Raw genomic sequence first — 25,795 nt, forward strand, 5'->3', positions numbered from 1 at the left:
CATAGGAAATAACACATCACATTTTGGTTTAAAAAGAAAAGGTTGTTACACAGAAGAAGGCATCGTCATTTTTCATTCACACATGAAAAATCCCACAGCTAAATATGTATCGCTCCGACTCAAGAGACCGAGATTAGACATTTTTACAAATTGTATAACCAGAGCCCCCGGGGGAAAACCCGAAGCCCAAGGTAACTTTCCAAAAGAATTCAGGAACTGTGTCCACATTTAAGTCGGCACAGACTATATTTGCATAGCATGCATTTGATTTGAATAAGCATCCGAGCCCGGTGAAGCCTGCAACGACAGATTGCTGAAAATAATTTGCTAAAAGTTGCATATTCTCTCACAAATATTCAGGTATTATTCTCGGGAGGAATCCTAGAAAAAAAAAGTAGAAACGGCTGGAAAAGAATAGAATTACTCACAAGAAATAATCCCTCCCGTATACTGCATTTACCCTGACAACTAGCAATGTCTGGAACCTTTTCTACTGGGACAAAAGACTTGTATAAAAGTAAAAGGAGATAAAAATTCATTTATTTTGAGTTAGAAATGTAGAAATAAGTAATATTATAGATATATTGTATGTGTATTTACAGGAATTCATCTCACACAGTATCTCCTATGTAGGTCTACATGGATACAGCAGTGCATAATGTATTTACAGGCGTTAACTGTGCACAGTTTATTATATATAAAATGTTCTCTATGAAATTTTGAAAAATACAAAGTGATCGATCTATCTTCCAAAACAGGAAAGTTCACTTTGTTTCTGTTGGAGATTATACACCAGAATATGCTGTGTTTCTCTTTCTCTTACACATTCATCCACTCTAACACACAGACACACACACACACACACACACACACACACACACACACACTCACTGGTGAACACCGAGGGTGACGACTGGCCATGGAATGTCAGGTAAAGGTGCCTGGGGCTCTGCGGGGATCAGGTGCTGCTGCGTTTGCCCGTTGGCCCAGTTAAAGTCCACGCCGTTCTTCCTCAGCGCAGCCAAGTGCTTGATGTCCAGCGTGGTGAAGGTGGTGAACTGCACCTGGTTCCTCTTACTGGTGGGGGAATGAAGCGGCTCGCTGCGGTGCGGCCGCGCCAACAACGTGGCCGAACGGTTCGCCATGGGGTCGATTACTGTTCCCTGAAACTGCTGCTGCTGCTGGGACGTGGTCCTGCTGCGGCCCAAGGTGGCCGTTCGTTCGGGGACAGGGGGGGGGACGCTGATGGTGGGCAGGGTGCTCCCCTTGGTGCGGTGACCCATGGAGTCGGTGGAATGACGGGACTCCAGGGGACGTCGGGCCTCGCGTTTTAGCGTGGACACTTGAGCTAGGACACCACCCGGGGCTGGAGTGTTTGGATTGTTGGTCTCCAGCCACACCCAGTCGTGCTTGTGGTCCTTCGGGGCCCCGTTGGGGGCCGGGCCTGCCTGTACGGGGGTCTTGTGTTTACGGAAGCAGAGGGTATATGAAGCACAATTGACTATAAAAGCCAGGATAGCGATACAGGACAGCCCCACCAGGGAGTACATGCTGATTTCCAGGTCCGACATGTCTCTGAATGTCTGAATGAAGTCGCTCTCGATTATTTTGGGAGTTTTCGGTTTGGGGCGCTCTTGTTTGGGCATTTCTTCTGCTTCAGGAATGTCTTTGTTAGGGGGTGAATTTGGGTTGTCAAGCATGTTGCCGTAGCTTCTCCTCTGCCCTTCACCTTTAATAGCAACACCCACTGTTGTTGCTTCAGGCTTGGCTGTGCTTTCTGGTGTATTTAAGGCTGGTGTGCTCAAAGCTGTGGTGGCAGTTGTGGCAGTGGCAGGAGACGGAGTCCCTCTTGCAGCTGTGGTGGTTGTTCCAATCCACACAACACGGGGCTGCACATATCTCGTAGAAACTGGGGTTGAGGTGGTTGTTTCTGCCTGGGTGGTGTCCTGCTGTTCAGGTACTATGCTTCTCATCAACCACTTATCCATATCTGTAACAGAACGCTGGGATGTCACCGTTTTCACATCTCCGACCACTTCTGATACGCCACCATCATCCTCGTTATCTCCACCTCCTCCGCCTCCTCCGCCTGCTCTGCTGCTGCTCTGGAAGTTGATCCTGAGGAGCCCGGTGCCCACCGCCAGCTTGCTCTTCCTCTTGGATTTCTGACATTCCTCGCAGATCCTCAGCTCCACCCTCACCAGCGCCCCCCGACTTTCGCCCTCACCTTGTGCCACCACGTACGTGGAAAGCGGGGTGCGGCGTACCGTGGCCACCCGGTCGTCTGGGGTGGTGACTGTCAGAGAGTAGATGCTACGGTCAAACAGCTCCAGGGGGGCGACTGCGCCGTCGCTGAACTGAACCCAGCAGCTCACCACCGCTTCCTGAAAGAAAGAACATGAGAACTCATTCAGCAAATCAATATTTGCCCCATGCCTTCACTCAGAGCTATATGCCCATGATTGGTAATAACACTAAATTGCCTGAGCTAATCTCTTTGCGATTAGCCTCATTTGAGTGCTGCTGTACCATGAATCACAGCCCAGTGAAGTCACAGTATGAATTATCCTCTCAGCAAGCGGATGTAGAGCGCACCACAGAAGCCCTTTGAGCAGGAACAGCGAAATCAGTGATGAGGGTCATGTAAACAGGAGAATTATCCAATCCAATCCCACTAATACACAATGACCCATTTCCTGTTACTAATGTCAGCCACTGGGTCACCGCAGACCCAACCTACATTTTGTCTTTTGTGTTGAATACATATCGCCCAGAGCGGCACAGAGCAACAGCAGCTTGCCACCACAGACACTATTGGCTCGGTCATCTGCACTGGGATGGTTCTAATAGTTTGTTATTGACGGGGGGGCTGAGCAGCCGCAGCGTCAGCGTGCTGTAGGTAAAGTGAGCTGTCATTCTAGCAGCTATGTTCTGCCTAATTGCTGCCCCATGCCTGCTTTAGAAATGGGCAAGCTGCCACGGCTAAATGTGCATGTGAGCTTTTCTAAAATGATCATCTGTGCGCCCTGTCTGCCTCCGCTGCTCTCCCACACAGCGTGGCGACCGCCCGTGACACGCGGAGCTGTGAAGGCAATGAGTTAACATTCTAAGAGGAGAAAAGAAAAAATATAAATATCAATACACCTCTTTCATCTATCATCGTTGCATAAATGTGCTCTGTCGTGGAAATTCTCCTAATTCAAGCGCTCGCTGCAGAGGCCCCATTATATCTTTGTTTCTGCAGAGGGCGTATTTATAAAGCACACTTTGAACCCTGCAGGTTTAAAGGGTAATTTGAATTCACAGAATGTTTCTTATAGAGCTGATTGTGAATCATCCTTGTTTGCGGTGGAGCATGTTCAGCCTCTGCTCCCTGTGCAGGGACAGTTAAATGTCACTTGAGCAAACATGGATGTGGGATAGTTCGATACACAGGAGATTTTTCATCCGCTGAAAACCATAATGGTGCAAAAAGAAAAGGGGGGGGGGGGGCACTGTTTTTCCATCCCCAGCAAAAATGTCCTTTGAGTCTCCGTCAAAGAAACAAGGCCGGTTTTCGAGTGTCCTCTTGGAACACTGCTGTCTCCCCTGTCCTCAGTCCAAATGTCAAGTCCACCCCAACAACACATTTTAACAACATTTCTATCCAGGACCTTTTTCCATTTCTTGTATGAATTGATTTAGGATCCAAAATAAATCAACATTAAATTACAAAATAAAGTAAACAGCTGCACTGTTGGCTTTCTGCGTCATGATTTGGTGCTAAATACAATATTTAAGAAATAAGAGACAATACTCAGCTCTAATGTACAATGTTAAATGTACAGTGGGGCAAATAAAAAAGAAGCATCACTAATTGTTTTTTTTCCTGACAGCACAAAGCATCTATGATGATTATTTTACACTGGGAGTGATCCAGGGTGATGAGCTTTATAAAAAAAGGAGGAATAAATTGCCAGAGGCTTGTTTGTTAAATACTTACACTTTAAAAAAAGAATGACTGAGGAGATATTTTAATATCTGGACTCAAAGACAAAATATTGGCTGCAGTCACAGGAACTCAATACAAAGGGAGAAAAACTAATTTTAAAAAGCCAATAAATAAATATAAACACATATTAAATACAGAGAAGACAGATTGTGCAATTTCACCTCTTCAGACTATTGCAATCGGATTTCAGTATATCTGGGTTTGTTCATTCGGAGGAAACTGTGTCTACAGGTTTGCAGTGACCGGTCATGGGAGGTTTTTATTGTGTACTTCCCATTGAATGGCTGAAATGAGCGTTGTTAACTTTAGATAAATGTATTATTTGGATTTTACCTCACCCATGAAGTGTTTGTCTGCTTCGGATGATGAAAGTGTTTTGGACTTTTTCCCGTATTGAAATAGAAACACATTCAGATCAAGAGACACTTGGAGGGAAAATACTTTTACAACCACACACTGAGCTGCTTTTGTTTATCACTCGTCCCCCCCCCCCCGTGCTTTTAACAGGCAGTCGAACGGCCCCTCTAAAGTTATGTGGAGGGGCTGAAAATGACTGACGATAAAACTAAGAGGCATGAAAACAAGTACAAGTGCCACCTCGCACGGCTACGCAGTGTGTCGCACTTTTATGCCTTTGAGTGTGTGTAACAATTTTCCAGTTCCTTACCTGCTTGAGCTGCGTGATCATCTCCCGCGCGGTTGCCGTGGCAACTAGGGCCCTGTTGCTCCCCGGGCTGAGCTGCAGGGAGAGAGAGAGTCCGGAAACCAACTGCACCCCCAGCTCCGTCACGCTCACTTTGTCATCCACCACCCGGATGGCCCTCTCGGCCAGGACCGCCGACGTCAGGGGGGACAGCACCTGCAACCAGCACAGCCTCGGTCAAACTAGGAAGTGAACTGTTTATATAGTGAGCACTTCAACTGCTAAAACCACACACACACACACACACACACACACACACACACACACACACACACACACACACACACACACACACACACACACACACACACACACACACACACACACACACACACCTGGACAGCCGTAGTGCCCACAGCCCGCCCCTGCAGCACCGCCCCGTCCTGCACCCTGGCCACCTCAGGCTCAGCCACTTTTAGAGAATTGCGCACCAGACTGGTCACGTCCACCTGTCAATCAAAGAGATTCAGACGTGTGATGATCATCATTCCATCAGTTCTGCTGTTCAAACTTTTAAGACATGAATGGAGACTAAATCCTGGTGGTGAGTGGAGGCATGTCACATGTGCTCACCTTCCAGTCGGGACCCAGGAAGTAGTCGACAGGCTCGGCTCCAGTTAGCGGGTCAGGCATTACCTCACCGTCAGCCTGGGCCACGAAGGGCGTGAGCACCCGGAGTGCAGAGTGCTGGTACTGCAGCATGCAGCCTCGGCCTTTCCTCATCTCCTCCTCTTCCTCACTGTCCCATGTAGACCTGCAGACACACAAATGCAATCAAACACAATGAGCCACAGTACAACACTTCAGAGGGGAGATTTGGGAAACAAGCCTTTTTGTTGTTTCACTCAGATACATGACACGATAGAACTATTGACCCTGAAATCTCCTGTGGTTAATCTGATCTGAACAGCGGAATGTGGTTTCCTGCTGTCGTAGGGACACAACACACGCTGAGTGACCTTTCCCTCTGAATGAATTTCAAATCAAATGAACCGGGATCCCGATGGCTGACTGGTTTGTTTATGGGGGGGGATAAACGGTGAATCATCCTCAACCCCTTCGGCGATGATCATCATATTATCATAAGCACAAGAGGTCCGCCGAGTGCTGCTCCACAGGTGGGCTGGAGGGTCGGTGGATGCGCTTTCACTTTGCAGGCGGAAAGCTCCCGTCAAGAAATACAATACAAATACACGTAATTATTATCTAGCCTGGGGTCAGGGCTTAACATGTGATGGAGAAGCTGCCTGAGTTAAATCAAACTCTTCCTTCAATGATTTTCATCAAACTCTGGAGTTTATTTATATTGTAGCAGCTTCCCACCTACAGAGAATACTCTCTGCTTGTTTTTTAATAGTTATTAATTGCAGCATACAAAGCAACATTCAGAGTCTGACTTCCTGGTTTCCAAAACACTTAAACAAGTTTTTATGCCAGTTCTCGATGCGTTGGTTACTCGGCCTCCTTATTAATTCTTTGACCCTTGAGCCCATAGTTCTTCCAATGGGTCCCTGGGCTACATAATCAATAAAGACAGTATCTTTAAAAGTTTATTAATTGAATTGAGTAAAAGTATTTATTTTTAATATGTTTTCAACAGAAAAAACGTAAAGATACACACTCAAGACTGGTGTCTGTGCTTGGGGAGCTCTCTCTCCCACATTCAGGATATGCACACAGCATCGCACAAATTAGTTCCATAATTCTTTCATCATGAACCCAGACGAGCCGTTACAATCCGACACCAGAGGGTTTTCTGACCTAGTTAGTCTAGAGCCAGGTATTGAATGTGTTGGGAAATGAAAGTCCATAAGAGTTTTAACCCTGGAGAGAACTAACAGCCCATCAGTCGGCCATCGTCATTAGTATCGAGTGATGAATAATGACTTTGCTGTGAGTATTGAGTGAAACTCCACTAACCTCTACCTCCAGGGCGAATGTGTTGCCCCGCCCACTAAAGCACCACACACTGACTGCATTCACTGCACGGTATAAACAGTGAGATATTGGATACACACATCTCAATAGAGAAGAATCCAAATGAACTGAAGTTAACATCTCCAAAAAGTTAGACATCCACATCACACTGTAATAATAACCAAAGATAAAGAATGATTTCTTATGCCTCTGCATAATCAGCGACAGAACCCTCCCCCCTCCCCCAGACACACACACACACACACACACACACACACACACACACACACACACTAACGGAGTCTCCCTCCGCCCTGTCCTCACCTCAACTCCTTCCACTCAACATCCACTAATCCTTCCTCAATATTAAAAACATCAATATCCATTAAAGCTATTAAACTTCACATTAACAAATAATGTTTTGAGAGTAAAGTTTACACTGCTGCTACTCCAACGTGACTTGTTTAGCACATGAAACACAAAGTTAAGGACCTGATACTTAATAACTTTAAACAATAAAAGGTGTTCCCTACATTGAACAACAGTGCATTGTGTACTAGCATATCAATAATAAGATATCAACTTTGTGCTGCACATCTGTTTCATTTAACAGTTAAAATTTGTGTATACATTTTTCATTCATGGGAATCTTAGCTGTCTAACGGGACCGTACCTCCGGTTTCCGGTGGTAATGGGGACCCTCCAGCCTTTGATCTGGCTGAGCTCTGGGTCGGCCACATCGATGATCAAAGGCAAGCGGGGCATCCACACGCTCATCTCCAGCTGGGCAGTCAAGAAGCCATAGGTGAAGTTCACCGTCGCCCTGTTGCTTCCTCTCGTCTCTTTCCCATTCACGTATATGAAGTCACAGCCCTCCGACACCTGGACAAGACACACAAGAGACAAGAGGGTGAGACCTGAGGTGAGACGGGGACAATGAGCAAGGTCGGTGGTTTGATTCCCAGCCTGTAAATGTCTTCGTTTCTGGGAAGAGCATAATTTTTAAAAGTTTAGAATCATGTTGTTATCACAGGACTAGAACTGGGAGTGAACAGTCATCCCGAGATTCAGATTACACTTTCTCCAGAGGCTTCCACTCGAAGAGGCTTTTCCGCCCAAAGCCTCGTGGAAAATGAATAAGAAAGTTTTAGTAAGAAACTGACAAAGAGAGGAGAGCGCGGAACACAGGCACCAATACAAATAAGCTCAAACCAAACAGACACAGACGTTTTATTCATTTTGTACAACTTCCAAAGTCTGGCCTGGGAATCGCACCGTGTTTCTGCTCGTGTCATGTAAATTCACAACTGTGCTCTCGGTGAAACTGTTGCTGAATATAAATGAACTCTGCCTTGCGTCTGTTCCTGTAGCGCCGTACAGTAGGTGGGGGTGTTGTAGTCCCCACCAGTGAGAGCAATGAGGTGAGACACAGCAGAGTGTGTGTGTTTTATTTAAGATTGGAGGCCTATCTCCACCACCGCCTCACTTATCTTAACAAACCAGTGGCTCCACAGAGGTAATTGGAGAGCACTAGACTGGAGAATAGAGTGTAGCACTGGAGAGGGGGAGGAAAAAAATAAAACAGGGAGGAGGGGCAGAAAAAGTGAGGAAAACGCATTGGGAGGAATGAGCTCCAAGGTAAGTCAACTTGAACTCCTGGTGTGGAGCATTAACACACAGAAACTCACACAATTTATATAACCCATATATATTCAAATGCCCAGGTATAATATTCAATATCCTCAAAATAAATGACAGATTTTAATCTAACAGTTTGTAACTCATTCGGTTTGTAAATAGCAAAAGGAGGAATATATATATTGGATATATTTATAAATATATATATATATTGGAGGTCCAGGTGTCCTTTGTGTTGCTTTGATGCTCTAAAAACATTATCACAACACATTTTGTTGCCATTGTCCATGTTTTTTAATCATTCCGACTTCAAAGCACATTAACAACAGCTTCATAACTCAGGAAATGGGACCTTCCCTGGAGCACGTGGATGCACAGTTCACTATCTGCAACTGTTTTCAAGTTCTGCTACTTTATACGTTGCTAATATTTCCATATGATTCCCAGGACATCACAAAAATATTCAAATTCAAAGTTACTGTGCTACAGTTTATGCGAATTAATTTAGCCGGCGGCAGTTATATCATCAGAGGCCGAGTCTGTGGTTTGAACTTGATCTGGTCAGTGGTGCTGGTCTGGACCGGGTCACTGACAGCAGAGAAACAATAATAACTGGATTAAGTTCTACTGATACACAAAATCGGTACAAATGCAGCGTCCTCTCTTTGGATCTCTCTCACTCTCTTAAGCTCACCCACTAAAACACACCAATACATGACTCACACTTGCAAAAGCCAGTGGCCGCTGTGTTGTCTAATGGAAATGAATGTAAATCCTTTTCTTTTCCCATGATGCTCTTCCTCTATCTTCATCTCTCTTAAACACTTTTTTTTCCCTCTGCTCTTACTGTGCTACTGACATGGATCCATTACATAAAGGTCAAATCTCTGTGCTTATGGACTGAGTGGTGGGATCATAAGCTCAGGCTCGAATGCCATATGGAAGAGGCTGCTCTCATAAACACAAACAGAGAGAGAGAGAGAGAGAGAGAGAGAGAGAGAGAGAGAGAGAGCGCGAGAGAGAGAAAGAGAGAGAGAGAGAGACTTGAGAGTGACCTGTAGAGCATCATAAACAAAGAATGTCTTGGAGTCACACACCACCGTGGATCTAATTACTTAATGCTTTCAAATTCAGTTTAATTTCCATTGAATATTCAGCAAACTGGCTTTGTATGCAAATTAGACATGGATGATAATGAGTTCACACTGGTATTCAATATCACAGAGAGAGAGACAGATGCTGCAAAAGTGTTTTCATGTCAAGTTGTTTTCATTTGCTTAAAAAACATACTTTATTTATCAATTATTGAAGCATACTACTCAACGATCAAGCTTGCCAGTTTCACACTATTAAATGAACTGAAGTCTGACGGCACTAATGCACTAAAGAGATGGTCTATCGAAGTCTTATACTAAATACTGTTCGCTGCAGAGTTTCTTAGCTGGCAAAAAATGAAGGGACTGTTTGTTTTCCAGCATGCATGACTAATTTATCACACTCACATATATATACCAGCTTTATATTTATGGTTCACACAAAGTTGAGAATTTGTCTTGAAATACGTTGACTCTTTCATTCCGATGGGCCTGTGGTTGGATGTCCTTACCTTGAGGACGTCCTCCTGTGTTGACCTGCAGCTGGTGGAGTTGGTCACATCTGTGACGGAGCCGTCGGCCTCCACGGCCATAGCTTTCATCGGGACTGACACCGCTTTACCCGTGAGCACGGCAGTGTTCAAGAGATCAGTGTTCTGAGCAGGGAGAGGGGCAAATACACAACCGGTCAGTGATGCAGGTTGGAACAGTGTCACAGGTTTTAACCATGTGGGGCTGGATGTTACGGTCAAAAATGATATCACTGTAATAATGTTCATATCAGTTGATATCAATTATTATATACTGAAATGTCACATTATTATTTCTTTAAAGTTTAAAGACTGTTTTTTGCTTCTGGGTGAAGATTGTGGTTTTCCTCTTTATGGAGAGACAGAAACAAACTAAAACAAACTCAAATATATTTTCCAGGCAACATGTGTATATATGGATCCTTTGTTATATTGCTTATAATGAAATGTATATTGCGATAAATATTGATATTGTTTTATTGCCAAAACCTACGACCACGCACGACAAAAGAGAGGAATGCTTTTTGCCGTTTTCATTAGGGTAAGAAAAAGTTGTGGCGGATTCTTATTTGCTTCATATTTATAGTGTTTGTTTATTGTGGTAATTGTAGCAGTTTGAAGGCTGCGACTTATTCATCTTAACTGATTGCCTGATATAAGCTGCAAGTAAATACTGCAAAACCTTTCCAAAGATGAATCACTGCTATAACTGGATCTGCATGTTTCAAAAAATAATTACAGAAGGAGTTTATTTACACATTAACACAGCAGCAGCAGATATAGTAGATTACAGCCACCATGAAATTCTTCATTTCTAGTTTCTCCTCAGTTCTGAGGAAGGTGTATTTTTCTATATTTGAGAAGAGTTGATTGTATATTGTAACTTCAAACTGCATGAGAAATAATGAAAAAGTTTCCCTCCCTTATCGGGTTTATTGTTACTCTGGGCAGGTATGCGGGGATAATTTATTATAAGAGTAAGAGTAAATAGAAAGTGGAGCTTTTGACACGTTTGTTATATCTCTATGTGCAGCAGTAATATTCCCACCGTACATGAAAAACTGAAAACTGAACCAGTGCATTATGATGTATAATCACTATTTGTATGGGGGCAGGGATGACAGGCAGCGAGTGGGTGTTAGCCAAGACTAACGAGGATTAGAACACGCGCAGGCTGACAAACTTAATTTATTAAAATCACGATGATGCAACACACACACACACACACGCACACACACACACACACACACACACACATACATACACAGACACACGCACACACACAAACACACCAGCTGGACAGATATGCTAAAAAAAAAAATGAATATCACTGTCTCTCTCACCTGAATAAAAACAAATCCTCCTCTTCTCCAGTGTATTATCATGATTCACATTCACAGTAATATCTCAACCTGATTACATTTATAATCTTCCTACCCATCTCCCACCTTCTACTCTTCATCTATGCCGAAGCTCATCTCCTGTAAGTATGTAAGTTGTAGCTTTATTTCTGCACTTGAACTGCTCACTAAACTATCCAGTTCATACGAGCTCTGATGAATCTCTTTAGTGTACTATAGGTAGTGGCAGTGTGTGTATAAGAAGCTCGGAGTGTTGTTTGTTTCCCCTTGTGGACTGACGCATCAGACCCCCGCTCGGCAGATGTTTCCAGGCAGCTTCGCAGTCGGAACTCTGCCGGCTTTACAGCTGCTGACCGCAATTCCAAAAAGGACACGGTCGAGTTCAGCCCGCGACACTGGCCCAAACATAAGTCAGTGAATCGGGGGGGGTGGCGCACAATCAGAACAGCAGTATCACCATTCCACTCTGCGTCCTCGAGCTCTGCAGTAATCTGGCTTGCAGTGATCAAGTTCAGGTCAAGTAGTTTAGCTCTGTTTTAAACTGGCCTCTTTTCAGAAAACAGAGTCAGATCAAGTCCAAGTATTAATTTAACTAATTTACTTCATTCAGTGAGTCAAAGGGCCGATCAGTAATACTTCAGTTATCAATGCTCAATTGTCAATGATGTGCAAAGTGTAATATGTTTTTCCTGCAGCTCATCTAGTGGTTGGGGTCAGTCACATGTGGTGATGACATTAATTTGGTCTGGAACAAACATAAGCATTCAACTCGTTTTCCTTTAAAGGAATAAAGCTCTGTTTTTTCAATCTGACGTAGAGGAAAAGGATTTTTTCCCCCGCGTGTGAATCTCTTAAGTGACTGAGACGAAACATATTTTCTTCCTAGTGTCTGTCAGATTCACGTTAACTAATTATATAATTCTAGTCCTTTGAAAAGCAACAATTGATTGTGAAATCAGAATCCTTTACAGGGCTTGTACGATGTAGCCAGGGAAAATCATTTAAAAACAGATATTGTCCTCACCATGACCAGAGGGGCCAGCCCCACGTAGTCTCTCCGAGTCGTGTAGATCCGCATTATGCCGACATCCTTGAGATTCCCCGGCAGCTCCAGACGCCAGGAAATGGTCTGACTCCCCATCTGCTCCGAAGCTTCTCTTGGCATAAAGTCGAGCTGCAAAACCTCCAGAAGACCCCTGTTTGAAAATAAAACATTTAAATATATATGACCAAGAACAAGTAAGTACATTTAGTAGGGCCTTCTTTTCAAAATAAGTGAAAGTCATTGGCAACTAAATACAGGTACATTGATTATTAAATATTTAACTAAATGGAATTTAGATGAAATGTTAAACGTGAAGAGGAATAGAACATGAATTAGCACTTCAGCTAACAACTGCCCACATACAGTTCAAGTTTGAGCAGGTAACTTTGCTGAACAACCCTCTTCATTTAGAAGAGTAATACGTGTGAGTTTCCAGATAGTACTAACACCATTTCAAAGTCAATCTAGTGTGGTGTTAGAAAATCATTTTCCTTATGAATCTAGTGTTACTTATCATTGTTGAATTTAAATTACTAGAGCCGAGCCACGTTATAAAACCAAGACAAACACGTGAGAGTTCAATCGTGGAGCAATCCAACAGAATAATATTCTGTTATTAAACCTCTAAAAAACATTGTTTAGTACAAGAAGACAAAGGTAGGTCAATTCAAATTACAATTTTATATTTATAGCATCCAATCACAACATACAATATCTTAAGGCACAGACTTTGGGGGGGTGCCCATCTTAGAGTGAAAGGAAGGGGGGAAAGCAGTGAACCAAGGCATGGTTCAACGGTCACCTGAACCTCCCACACTGAAACTGGGAGCTTGTTTTCCAGTAGAGGAGCCCCATAGCTGAAGACTGCCTCGTTTTCTACACCCTAGACAATCTAAGAACCAAAAGTAAGCCAGTATTTAGATCTATTGGGATAATAAGGTACTATAAGCTCTTTATCTCTTAGCTCTTAAGATCTTCTTGATCATTAAAGACTGTGTACCCAAGGAAAACCAGTTTGAATTCTACACTGGGAGCCAATGCAGAGAAGCCATAAAGAAATATGAACCATTGGTACAGCTTGACAATAAGTTATCACAGTAGTCCATTCTGGAGGTAACATATGCAAAGACTATTCCTTCAAAATCCTTGTGAGACAGGATGTGCAGGTGAACGAGTGTTGTACTACAGACTTGTCACATTTATGAGTTAAAGGACATAAATGGATGAAATAATTCCAAGGTTTCTTACAGTAGAAGGTCAAGGTAATGTCAACCAATGAAATAATCTGCTCAGATGTTTTGCTCAAGGCGTTTCAGACCAACTTCAATAACTTCAATTTGATCTGAATGCAGAAGTTAGAAAAACCTTCCAGGCCTTTATGTCTTTGAGACATGCCTGGGGTCTTTCCTTCGGTGGAGGTTTTTGTAATTGGTCAGAATTTCATGCAAAACAACCTGTGGAGTTCGAACCCAAAACGAATGCAATCCACAAGAGGTCTCGTTTCCATCAGCTGGTGGAAGGGTGAGGTGAGAGTGTGAAGAGAGGATTTCTGAGTGAGCTGACTGAGACTTCAGCCGAGTATTCTGGTCAAAGGATTGTCAGAGAAATGCCATTTGACGCTGGAGAGAGTGTGTGGGCACATCTGTCAGTGGGAAGTGATCAAAGGGAAAATAGGGCAGGATGTGAATGGAGCTGTGGCACTTTGAAGGGGAGTAAAACTTTGCGCGGAAAAAACAATGAGACCCCTATACGGCTAGAACTCACATTTAATAAAGGTCATACGTGTGGAAATCAACAGAAACAAGGATAAACTCCCGCCTATGCAGAGTGAACAGTATATTCTCGCCCCATCAAAAGGAACTCAAGGACTGATCACTGTGTTGTAATGAATGACGAGCAACATAAAAGAGGCCATTATGAGGTTATGTGTGGCACTCTAGGTACCTAATGAAGAGGAGCGTGAGCTGGTGCACCTACAAGCTTTGAACTGGATGTTCAAGAATAAAAGTAGCTAGTGCAGACATTTTAAAATCAAAAGACTCATAATTATATTAGAATTCAATTATGTATTTTTTGTTCCGCTTATAAAAACAATTTCAGTAGAAAATCTGCTTTAGATAGAGCTAGGGTATAGTTTTCAATCCTAGCCTCGATTACAGCGAGCTTCAAATTTAGCTAGCTTCACATTTAGCTAGCTTTGAATTTAACTGATTACATATCATCTGGCTTCAGGTTTAGCTAGTTTCAGTTGGATGTAGTTACATGTTTAGCTAGCTTCAGGTTTAGCTAGCTTCAGGTTTAACTAGTTCATATTTAAATAGTTTCAGATTTCGCTAGTTTCATGTTTAACTAGCTTCAGGTTTAGCTAGTGTCAGATTAAGCTAGTTTGGCTGGTTTCAAATAAACATAGCTTAAAATCAACGTCTAAGCTTTTTTTTTATTTGGTCCCATTTTTAACTTTCATTTATTGTATACTTTGTATCTGGGTATATGTTTGGCATCTGGTCACCGCTTAAAACATGTGAAATAGAGCTATAGATCCACAGCAACATATAAAATGTCCGCTTGCTTTCTGGATTTTCAACGCACAGATTTGACACAGACGGACAAGACTAGAGAGGTTAGTGCTTGAGAGAGAGACTCAGAAACATAGAAGGGGTTAATGCCCCTATTTCCTGGAAATCAGTCTATTAGGGGGGAGTTTAAAGCCCTGGACATATCATCACTTCAAAGAACAGTGGTGCGAGACCGTGTGTGTGTGTGTGTGTGTGTGTGTGTGTGTGTGTGTGCGTGTTTGTGTGTGTGTGTGTGTGTGTGTGTGCGTGTGTGTCTGTCCTGGCGGGGGCTCAGTACAAGGACACAACTTGGAATATCTCTCCTTCCTAATCTCCTCTGCCGAACGTGCAAGCGCTTAAGCCTGGATAACGTAGCCGTGATTATGGATGATTACGGATAAGTGGGTCGGACGGACAGCGGGTGGTGTGCGTGTGTGTGTGTGTCTGTGTGAGAGTGTGTGTAGGCGGGAGGTTGCTGGGCAGAGGTGGCGCCTGCTGTGTGCGCCGCCGCCCACATCAGGCAACATCAGGTGAAACAGGCAGAGGAAATCGGTTTGAAATTAATATGGGACAGGGTTTTTTTAGATAATCAAAGTAGAACAACTATTGGAAATTTAGTTTGGATGAAATAAGGATAACAAACATCAACGAATGTTGGGTAGATCATATTGGAGGATTAAAAAGTTGGAAATACGGTTAAACATTTATTTTCTTGCCTTTTATTTTGTTATTTGGTAACAATGTCGGGGAAGTGACAGACATTTTCCTCATGATTTCATCTGAGTCTTTTGTGAAGTCATCATTGTCACGGTTGACAGCTGTTAAGTCTTTTAAAGGGATTCAAAGGAACCGAGTCAGCTAATGAGCCAAGTGGCAAAATTTTATTTTTCTATAAAATTATTTTTAACTCTGAGCCAACTGAGAAAACAGGGGACCCCAATTATCAATCTTCTTTTTCTGCGCTGTGTCCAATTATCAGCTTCAGTGCTTCCTAGTTAAAACTAAAACAAAGCCATTCACCTATAAATAACTCAAATCTAGGGAGAGAGAAGTAAAATAGATTATATATTCAACAATAGCGATGATTTAGATTTGCGTTGCTGAACATTGGGTCAGACCCGACGCAGACTCGAGAAATAAATGTTAGAAATCCTGTTTCTCTGGAGGTCGATAATTTCTGCAGGAATGGATGTGCAACCAGCAGAGCAGGTGTAAATCTGTAAACTTAATTTCTTCTCCTGCAGGTTTTGTGAGATACACATGGTTCTGCTCTCACCTCAATCAAGCAGCAAGCATGGAAACAGATGCAGTATAAGATTCTTTTACAAGGACAAAAACTCAATTTTGTGAACTTGGCCTGTTCGCAATCTGTTGCAGAACAACGCCGCAAATGATTACTTTTCGTCTGGAAAAGAGATCACTCACTTTCAATTTGTCCCCCCGCTCTGTGAAGATAATCTAACACAGAGGAGATTTTTTTCATGACAGTTGATCACATTCCCGTATGGTGGCAGTTGGGATTATTGAAATCGCAGGAAATAGAGGCAATAATAGGCGAGAGGAAGTGATAAAAGAGGACGATTGGGTTTTCTGTGAAGAAAAATAAACCTTTGAAACCAGCTGGTGAGAACACACCGGCCTCTAACGCGGTGCTGGACATGGCAGTGGACTGACCTCTTTGCAGCGGTGGCGACCTTCCTCCGGCAGACAACAGAGACGGTGCTGGGGGTCGCTCCTCTGCCGGGCTCCACCCGGACGTCCCACAGCGCTGAGTCACTGGGCCGCGCTGATCTGAACAACAAACCCTGTTTCACCGCCGCCCTGCAGGAAAAAGTATCATAGCTTTGGAATCATGACTGTAGGTGTACAATACAATAGATAAAGTGGAAATACTCAATGATTTGTGTCTTTTATTGCATGTTTTTGTATGTTTGCAATATCTAGTATCTGCACTGCATCATTTCAGTGTCTGTGTTTATGTGTGTGTGTGTCTTGGAAGGACTAGATTCTGAGCACGTGTCATTGTGCATGTCTTTGTTTGTTCGTACAACAAGGTGAGTCGCTAACAGACGGATGTGTCGCAGACTAAGAGCTAACTGGGTTATTTAATTCCCATTAACCCTGAGGAGAACTGGGAAATCAATTAATCAGATGTTTGCTTCAGATGCACACATCACTCGGGGAGAGCTTGACGGCACCCGACTGTCCCGGGTACCGAGTGATTCGTTTCTATGCAGACGATACTCCACTAAGTTTCTTGCGTTAACCACGGTTTGACAGGATCACAGAGGAGTTACAGCAGTTAAAACACGAGACAGGAAACACGTCTGATCCGTGTTTAAAATGCACCAATTCTCTAATCTGCACTCACACAGACACCTAGCTACAGGGCAGGAGCCTCACGTGTTTCCAAAACGGGCCAACTTCCTCATGGCAAGGATTCAGCTAGGTGCTGGACGCCTTCCAGAGGGAATTCAGCCTCTGCTTGCTCTAGAGCATCACTCAGCTCCAACTGAGTTCAAACAGTGTGAATTTAAGTCAGATCTCAAAATGATGTGTGGCTAGAATTATGCATGTAACACAAGGTGAATGTGGCAATGAAAGGATTCTTATTGTCCATGAAATCCAAGGTTAACATATTCCGAGTTCATCAATACCTCCACCACATGTCTCATCTGATGATACCGGGAAGGAGAGATATACACTTTCATTACGTCTACCATAAATCCTGTTTCTGCCAATCTGTCTGTGAGCTGAGACAAAATTAGGATTTATGAGAAGTTTTCCACAGTACTCAGTGGCCCTGGAGCCCTCAGCCTCATCCTCTGACAGCGATAGATCTAATTTATATACCACGAAATGAAAACTTGGAGATATCGTAGATTGGCATATTATCCCACTTGGAAATCATCACTCACAATTCCGTTTTTTCTTATATTTGCAGTCTTGTAATGGTTTAGAGAAACAACCTGCTATCCGAGAACAAACCATCTGTCAGTGTTTATGTTCTCACAAACTGTTGTTTGTCGTTTCAGACACAAAACTGTCATCAAGTAGCCGAAGTGCATTTAATGTGACAGATGGAAAGACACAAACACACATTCGCACATAAAATCTATTCATGCTAGAATAAGGGTCAGTGTGCACCCCTCCATGTTCAGCACACACACACACACAAGTTGTGAGTCAAAATACACATGTTCACAAATACTGATTTGTGATCAAACAGCAGCCAGACAAATCAATAACCACTATGACTGAGGTCAAGGTCATAGATGTTTGACAGACAAAATGTTGTGTGCATGAGTGCAGACAGAAACACACACAGACATACGCACCCAACCAAACACACACACACACTAACAAGAATTGTTTTTTTAAACAAACTGACAAACTGATAATTCAATGCAGGATAAAGAAGTAGATACCAACAAAGTTATCAAAGCCTTGTGGCCAAATCTAAGTCCCCATATTCAATTTTCATTTAGAACTTCATTAACTTTTCAAAATGCAACAAATACAAACCTTGATTTATTTACAGAGAAGCAAGAAAGTCAAGATGGCAAACCAGATTTAAATAAACTACTTTTGGAAAAAAGTTTCCTTTTTTTAGTGATTTCTTCTTACGAATATGCTAATGAGTTCTTCTGACAGAAGGCTTTGCCACATGGAGTTTCCAAACCAGTCACATCCACAACCTCATTTCCACAGTCTCACCTGATGAGCACCTTTAGCCCCAGAAGCTCAAACCATCTCAGGCGGCTCGTATTGACTGTGGAGGAGTCATGACACTACCACTGGTCATTACATCTCACTGCTGCTGCTGTTTTCACTCATATTTTCTCAAAATGGTTGAGACTGCCCCGCTGTCGCCCTTTCTCAAACACACCGGGGTCTCTCCTTCCACATTTTCGAGCAATGTTGGGAGAGACGTTAATCAGTTGTGGACAAAACCATGAAAAGGGCATGGATTTCTCACCCACAAGCAGACAAGAGCCTCCCTGCAGAGAAACCTCATTTCAGACCCTTCTATCCCATTTCCTTTTGTCTTTGTCACCGGAGCTCACCACCACAGGTGCAGGACACAATGATAACGATCTGTAAAATGAACAATGCCTCGCCGCCGTTTTGCCAAATTAATTAAATCTCTAAAGCTGGAAAGCACCTGACACTGTTGTTTGCCCGTTCATTTCATTAGCTGGAGTAAAAAGGGAAAAAAAAGGGACAATGCGTTATCTGTGTCGTTTGTGTTTTGCATATATCAAATTTAAATATCCAACTGATATGTCGATTCAGCCTGTTTTCGTGATTTTATTGCAGAATGTTTACCGTTCAATTGGATGCAGTGTGTGTGTGGTAGTAGTGTGTTTACATGCCGCCTGCAGTGCTTAACAGGTGGACTCTGCACAGCACATGCATGCACCACCCACACACACCCAGATGCACACGGTTAATCCTGGCAGTCCGCCCACATCATCTCTACCCCAAAGGGTTAACCCCTTGATTCATTTTCAATCAGGGCCACAGATTATCTGGCCTAACCCTGCTGGAGTGGACTCAATCTTGGGCCAAAGAGTGAAGTAGAGCAGGGATTTCTCCCAGGAGGAATCAATCACTTTGCCAAGCTCCTCAGAGCTCGCCTTCCACTCGGACTCAGCACCCTCCTCTTGTCCAATCTCACTCTATATGTGGCAGTGAGTCGGAAATAGGCGGAGTGAAATCACTGACCCGCGGGAACTACGGCGGCACGGTCAGTGAGTCCAAACCCGGTGGTATATCAGGTGAGGAGGCTGTAAATCCTTCCAAATAGTCAAAACAACAGCAGATGTTAAAGGGTCAGCGTCTCTCCACCAAATCTTGCTCATGTAATTTCAACAATGCCTGCAGAGCCACATTCAGGTCACTGGGGCTGTGTGTGTATGTGTGTGTCCGTGTGTGCACAGCCATGTCAGTGCTCGTGCACGGTATGGATGGTATTTATGGAGAGCGCTGGGATTGAGCGACACACAGCCACAGGTTTTACTCTGTATGGATTAATACACACATCTTAGCATTTCTCTCCATTTGCCTGCATCCTGCTGCAGATTACAGCCGCACTGGTATGTTTGTGGATGGTTATCACTAAATCAGGGGATTAGAGGGAAATTTGTCTTGCGTTTCAGACAAAACCATTAAGCTGAGTAAAGACTGGAAACACCAGCCTCAGTGTGATGGCTTTACACGTTACTGATCTGAAACATGCTGATAAAAAACAATTTCACTCGTCGATATGCATCAAAAAGCAGCAAGTAGAAACTTTCACATTAGACAGAAGTGTGTGTGTGTGTGTGTTTGTGTGGCTGCTTTTATATTAAGTTTTCCCCAAAGGAGTCAGGAAGATGTTAGTTATTTGTTTCCTGCTCCATTAAATCGATGCATTATTTATGAAGTCAAACACCCAGAGAACCTTGTTGAAATGTTAGTGGGATGTTGAGATATGAAAACTGGTGAATCATTTGCCAATTATTTCCCTGTTTATGGATGAATGCTCTTCATAACTCCCGCACTAACTGAGAAGTTGAAGTAGACAGGATATAACATGTCAGTAATTTATGAAGCCAGTGAAAGTGGCAGATAACACAGGTCATGGTGGCGCTCAAGCATTTCACGGCGTGGCCTTGGTGTCGGGCGCCATCAGTATTCAAGTGGCTTAAGTATCCATTTAAATGCATGGAGCTCATCCCTCATGAAGATGCTCAAATATACTGTACATCACCATGATTCAATTTGGTTTTTGGTCTCTTTTGCTGCTTCACACGTTTCGATGATAATTTAATTTTTATGTGACTCAGTCGAAAACACTTGTATCAGCAACAAAACGGACTAATTCTAATATTTTCTGAGATTTAGTTATGCAGGGCCACTTCTTGATCTTGTTATATTTACCACAGTATCTGTTTTCACTGCAGTGGATTATTTATTTATTCTAAACTGACACAGGGTTTGAAAATATAGGGTTTGAAATAGCTCCAGACAAGGGATGTAAACGAGCCATCAAAATGTACTTTAGTCAGAAGAATCTCTACAGAATAAGACATAAATGTTAAAAATGTAAAACAAAATCCAAATGTCAACTTTGTCTTCACTATAAAAGCACTATCGATACAGCTTCTGGGTGGAAAATGTGTACATTTCAAGATGAATTGTCTCAAGCTGCCTTTTGCTTTTAAGGCAAAGCCGGTTGAATTCCCCTCAAGGAGGTTAAGACTCGACTTTAGAGATTCAGAGATTTGACTTTGGACTTATTTCAAATTACCACAAGCTTGGCTTTGACTGCTTTAACTGCTCAGCAATGTATAGCCACACACGCAGAGGCCGGACTGGATTTGAATGCGAGAGGGTCGGTCTCCAACAGGTGCTCAGCAGAGGATAACAATATCAAATTACCTACAACAATTACTAGAAAAGTATTTTCTTATTCACTGAATACAAAAACACATCCCCCCAGAATGTTTTGAGGCGGATGTTTTCCGCTGAAGGAATCATTTGACAATTTGGGAATTACACTTATTTGCTTTATTGTTGAGAGACAGACGAGAAGATCAATACTACTTTCATGTCTTTCTGAGAAATGTAAGACCTCAGCCAGCAGTCGGTTATCTTAGATTAGCGTTAAGACTGGAAACAGCAACTCTGACAAGGTAATAAAATCCACCCATTAGCACCTCCAGAGCTCAACAATCAGTAGGGTGGACCTGAATGTCTTCAAAGCTTCAACCAAAGCCCTTATTACTAATATTCAACGTATTCAGAATTAAAATGTCGACAGGCTCACAAGTTCATCACAAACACAATGTTTCTTTTCCCTTCCGCTGATCCTCGGGGAGCTCCATGAAGAAGTCAAGCTTCCAAAAGCTTCTAAATTTGTGACCCAAAAATGTTGAATTCCAAATATAACAAAGAAAAACAGGCAGATCACAATGTTGAGACTTGGCTGCTCCAACAGTATAAAGTTGAAGTTATTCTGTGTTTGCAGGATGGTAGATCTCTTACCTGAGTGTGAAACTTTCCAGAGTTGATGTACTTGCGAGGAAAACATAGAAAGTTGCCGCATCTGTGGTTTTCACCGGCTTGGAGGAAGTCTGGATCACCACGGCGCCTCCCAGCCTCAGCCGGAGAAAGGTGGGGTTCCCTGGTGGAGTTCTGAGCAGGTTGACACTTCCTATCCGCCTCATGGGCGTCCCTGACCCCCCGGAGTCTCTCCCTCTGCCTCTTCCCACACCCACCCGCTGCAGGCTGTCCTGCGGGCTGCACTGGCCCGTCTGGTCCCTGCGACTCTGGAAATACACCTCCACAAGGTTCCCCTGAAGTCCCTTAATTCCTTCAGTTTTCCCAGCCTCGCTGCTCGAGCTTCCCGATCGGCTGCTCGAGCTGAACCAGGCAGGTTCCGGCTTGAGCTGTGCCACACAGAATCCACCCGGTGACACCAGGCAAGCCCCACGGACCTCCCTCGTATCCCAGAAGGCGTACGCCGTCACACAGTGAGCTCCATCCTTTGCCTTGACTCCGCCACTTTTCCTGCCCTTTTCTTCTCCTGTCTCCGATTTGTCTTGCCCGGCAGTGAGCTTGGATCCTGCGGGCATGTGGAAGAGGATCTTCACGACGGGAGACGAGGAACGAACCTGGCGGCCTAAGATGACTGGCAGGATCCTGCGCCCCCTGAGGAGCAGGTCTGGATGGATCGGGGCATCCACGGTCAGAGGGCCGTATGAAGCGTTGACGGCTGACTGCAGGATCCCGGCTCCTGCACCGGTGATGTAGAAAGTCTGGGTCTGAGGCTTCAGGCTGGAGTTCACTGATGACTCTGGACTGTCCTGCCTCAGGAACACATGGTCCACATTGACCACCTGAAAGTTGACGGTGGGATAAACTGGAGATGGTGTGAAGGACGTTCCGAGGTCTTGGGCAACCTTCTGACACTCAGCAACTGGGAGGGAGGGAACAAACAAAGAGAGGTTAGCGCAGTAACTTCTAAAACACCTCTTGAAATCTACATTCCAGTTTCATCAAATCTGCTGAGATTCACATATTTGTCACTTACAGTCTGCCACTACATTACAAACATTTTGACGGGAGGAGGATGAGGGGTGTGAAAGAGGGATCACGGCTGAAGACACAAAGCTAAAAGGTGGAGAAGGGGTGGCGGGGAGCCGTTGGGGTTGAGTGGTCATCTCAGGGTACGAAGGGTGGTGGGACTGAGGGGAAAGGCAATGGACCATTTCCAGGTGTTGTTCCTGCATTGAAAAGCAAAGACAGACTGTGAGAAAAGGTGTTTGTGGTGTAGGGACGAACGAGAGCTGTGAGACAAACAGGAGAGAGTCGGAGGTGTTCAGGCACATCTGAGGGGGTCGGATCATGAAACCCAGTGAGTGTGAGGTGACTGTAATTCTGTCTTTTACAGCTCTGCCTGCAGATGTGATGGATTTTCGAGGATGTGCACATTTGAACAGACTCATTTTAAAAGTAATTAGTGAATCATTGCCATCGTTAACTTTTAACAGCCAACTGCTGTGCAACGATAAAAAACAACTGATCCTTGTACACTTTTTTTACGCTCGGCACATATTTGCTCATACGGGACGCAACCGTAAACCTAAGTTATTCCTGCCTTAAATATTAACATGTCTTCTGCAAAACCGTTGCATTTAGCCATCTATAGACGCCAGGAACATGCAGCACAGTGTAATTTCTATTGCACACAATGTAACCAGGTGAGAGAACAAACACAGTAAATCCAGTTTATAGACACATCCGGATATATTTCTGTTTTGGCGAACATAAAAACGGAGAATACTACGGGTACAACTCTTATATCCTCTGCACCAAAGGTCTCAGTTATTCTTATCCCTCGACACAATAGACATTTCCCACTCTCCACGCAGCACTTCTGTGCCGTGCAGTAAAGAGAATGGCAAATGCAGCATGTGGGTGTAGGAGGAAAAGCCACTGGAGGAATCCAGGATGCTGCATGAGACAGCTCCCACTTCCTCCTGCCAAAGACACTTGGTGAAACGCCATCCTGTGTGTGTCCAAGTGCTCCAGAATGAATGTGAGTATGTGTAGCTCAAACAGAAACAAAACCTCCCCTCTCCTCCAAAAGGTTGGAGAAGTTGTGTGTTATTAGCTTTTTTTCTGATTCTCGGCCATACTTCATGAATATATGTGTAAATCAACTCCCTTCATGGAGTGAAGGGAGAATCTATGGAAAAAGAAAAGTACAGATGTCAGAGTTGATATGAAAAATGTTGTATTCAGGGAGAGGAAAGCACAGAAGGAGCTGACTTGTACATTCCAGAGATCAGTCTGAGTTTCACAGGCTGGAATAGATACCGGCTGCTATGAATAATTGATTATTCATGATTTCTGCAGATTTAAGGCACAGATAAAATTTAACAAAATGCTAAATCGGTTCAACTGCACACTTGCTTCCTCTTTGCAGATCACTGTCGTTGCTCATGTTTCTCTATAAATAGACCTTTTAAAAACCCATGAATGGATTTTTCTATATGTGTGGTGGACAGACAGACGAGGCCAAAGATCTTCTTGTGACATTTATTATTATTATTATTATTCTCACAGACAAATAGTGAGAATAAAAAACATTTGAATATCATAAGTCCTGTTAGAAGACCACATTATTTCGGTCTTAAACAAAACCTGCGATTGAAAGCTCACAATTATCCTTCTGAGGATTTCTCTGATTGATTAGATTTTAATTTGTGGAGTCTCGGCTGAAACCCCTGATGTATCCTGACTTGTGACATTACGAGCAAATTGAACTATTTCCGTGAATGTTAGATCAATCTCAGACAGAATCGCCAAAACAACAGCTGGTGCATCTGTGAGTGGACTGGAAGATAAGGCAGCCATGCATATTCACGGAACCCCGAGCAGAGAGCATATCCAGGCTGAACTCTATCACTTAGAGACGCATTACCATCACAGATGCACAGCTGTGTCCTCCACATACATGCGGTGTGTATATGATGGAGAGAAAAAAATGCACACACACTGTAGATATCAAGTGCAGATTTAAACCCAGTCAATCTCAGAGAGTAGGGTATCGCATGATATCTGTGTCCCAGAGAGACAGGGAGCTTACTGTGGCTGCAGAGCCTCCGACGCAGGTTATCTTTAAACAAGCAGAGACACAGCTGTGCAGCTTCAGGCCTCTCTAATCCCACCGCTGCACACCGCAGAGAGCACGCTGCTACTTCCATTTAGACACAGGGACAATGGAATGGAAAGAGGCCACAGGTGACCAGTGACCAGTAAATGCTCCAAAACCGGAAAATACGGCACTGAATCCTCTAAATAAAACAAGCACCTGAACACCTCATGCAAGGAAATGGTTGTATAATCCCAGTGTGAGATATTTCCCCACTCACACAACTGAAGTTTGCAATGGCTTCATTTAAGAGTATGTGCAAATAATAGCCTCAAGCAAATCTTGTGCATGTTTGAAATCAGAATTATGGCTTCAATAAGAGGAGACATAAAGCACAGATCCAGTGTGTGTGTGGTCGGATGCAGGATTTAAATGGAGCATTTGTGCTCATCTCATCCTCATCACTGTTCCCTTGTAAACACAGCTGAAGCCTCTGAGCTACATCCACTCATCCAACCATCAGAAGTGGTTTCTATTTGCAGCGAGACACGTCGGAGCCTCTTCACCTCTCACCAGAGGAAATCAGTCGCAGAACTGAGAACTCACCTTCGACAGCTGCAAGCACAGCCGCGGCCGCAGCAGCGAGCAGAGACCTCAGGGCGCAGCTGAGCATCACTTCAGCGAAGTTGCCAGTTGTGGCCATCATCCACTCAGCGGCGCGCTCCAGTGCGCACGGAGGAACGATGGGGGGGTGGGGGGGGGGCCGTGTGTCCGAGAGAAGAGCGCTGGAGACAAAAGTCACTACATTGTCCGG

At 43.8% G+C, this 25,795-nt stretch overlaps 1 protein-coding gene across 1 annotated transcript; it reads right to left on the reverse strand.

Annotated features, from left to right (window-relative positions):
• si:dkey-1d7.3 (transmembrane protein 132C) lies at positions 1–25,684 on the reverse strand. The gene is made up of 10 exons (XM_062413271.1): positions 25,588–25,684; positions 21,867–22,800; positions 16,509–16,655; positions 12,259–12,430; positions 9,856–9,999; positions 7,285–7,493; positions 5,268–5,448; positions 5,030–5,143; positions 4,659–4,850; positions 1–2,384 (listed from the first exon to the last, which is right to left on the reverse strand). The coding sequence occupies exons 1-10, from the start codon at positions 25,682–25,684 to the stop codon at positions 888–890; spliced, it is 3,687 nt and encodes a 1,228-aa protein (XP_062269255.1). The 3' UTR covers positions 1–887.
• Positions 25,685–25,795: the final 111 nt, after the last annotated feature.

The sequence above is a fragment of the Platichthys flesus genome, chromosome 19 (assembly GCF_949316205.1).
Source record: "Platichthys flesus chromosome 19, fPlaFle2.1, whole genome shotgun sequence".
In the NCBI taxonomy this organism is placed as follows: Eukaryota; Metazoa; Chordata; class Actinopteri; order Pleuronectiformes; family Pleuronectidae; genus Platichthys; species Platichthys flesus.

Bases quoted from the DNA above. Each gene is read 5' to 3' on its own strand.
- si:dkey-1d7.3 (XM_062413271.1), bottom strand. From the start codon at position 25,684: ATGGCCACAACTGGCAACTTCGCTGAAGTGATGCTCAGCTGCGCCCTG. The intron at 22,801-25,587 runs GTGAGTTCTCAG...CCTCCCTCCCAG, and splicing joins TGTGCTTGCAGCTGTCGAAG to TTGCTGAGTGTCAGAAGGTT. The intron at 4,851-5,029 runs GTGTGTGTGTGT...TGCTGGTTGCAG, and splicing joins TGGGCACTACGGCTGTCCAG to GTGCTGTCCCCCCTGACGTC.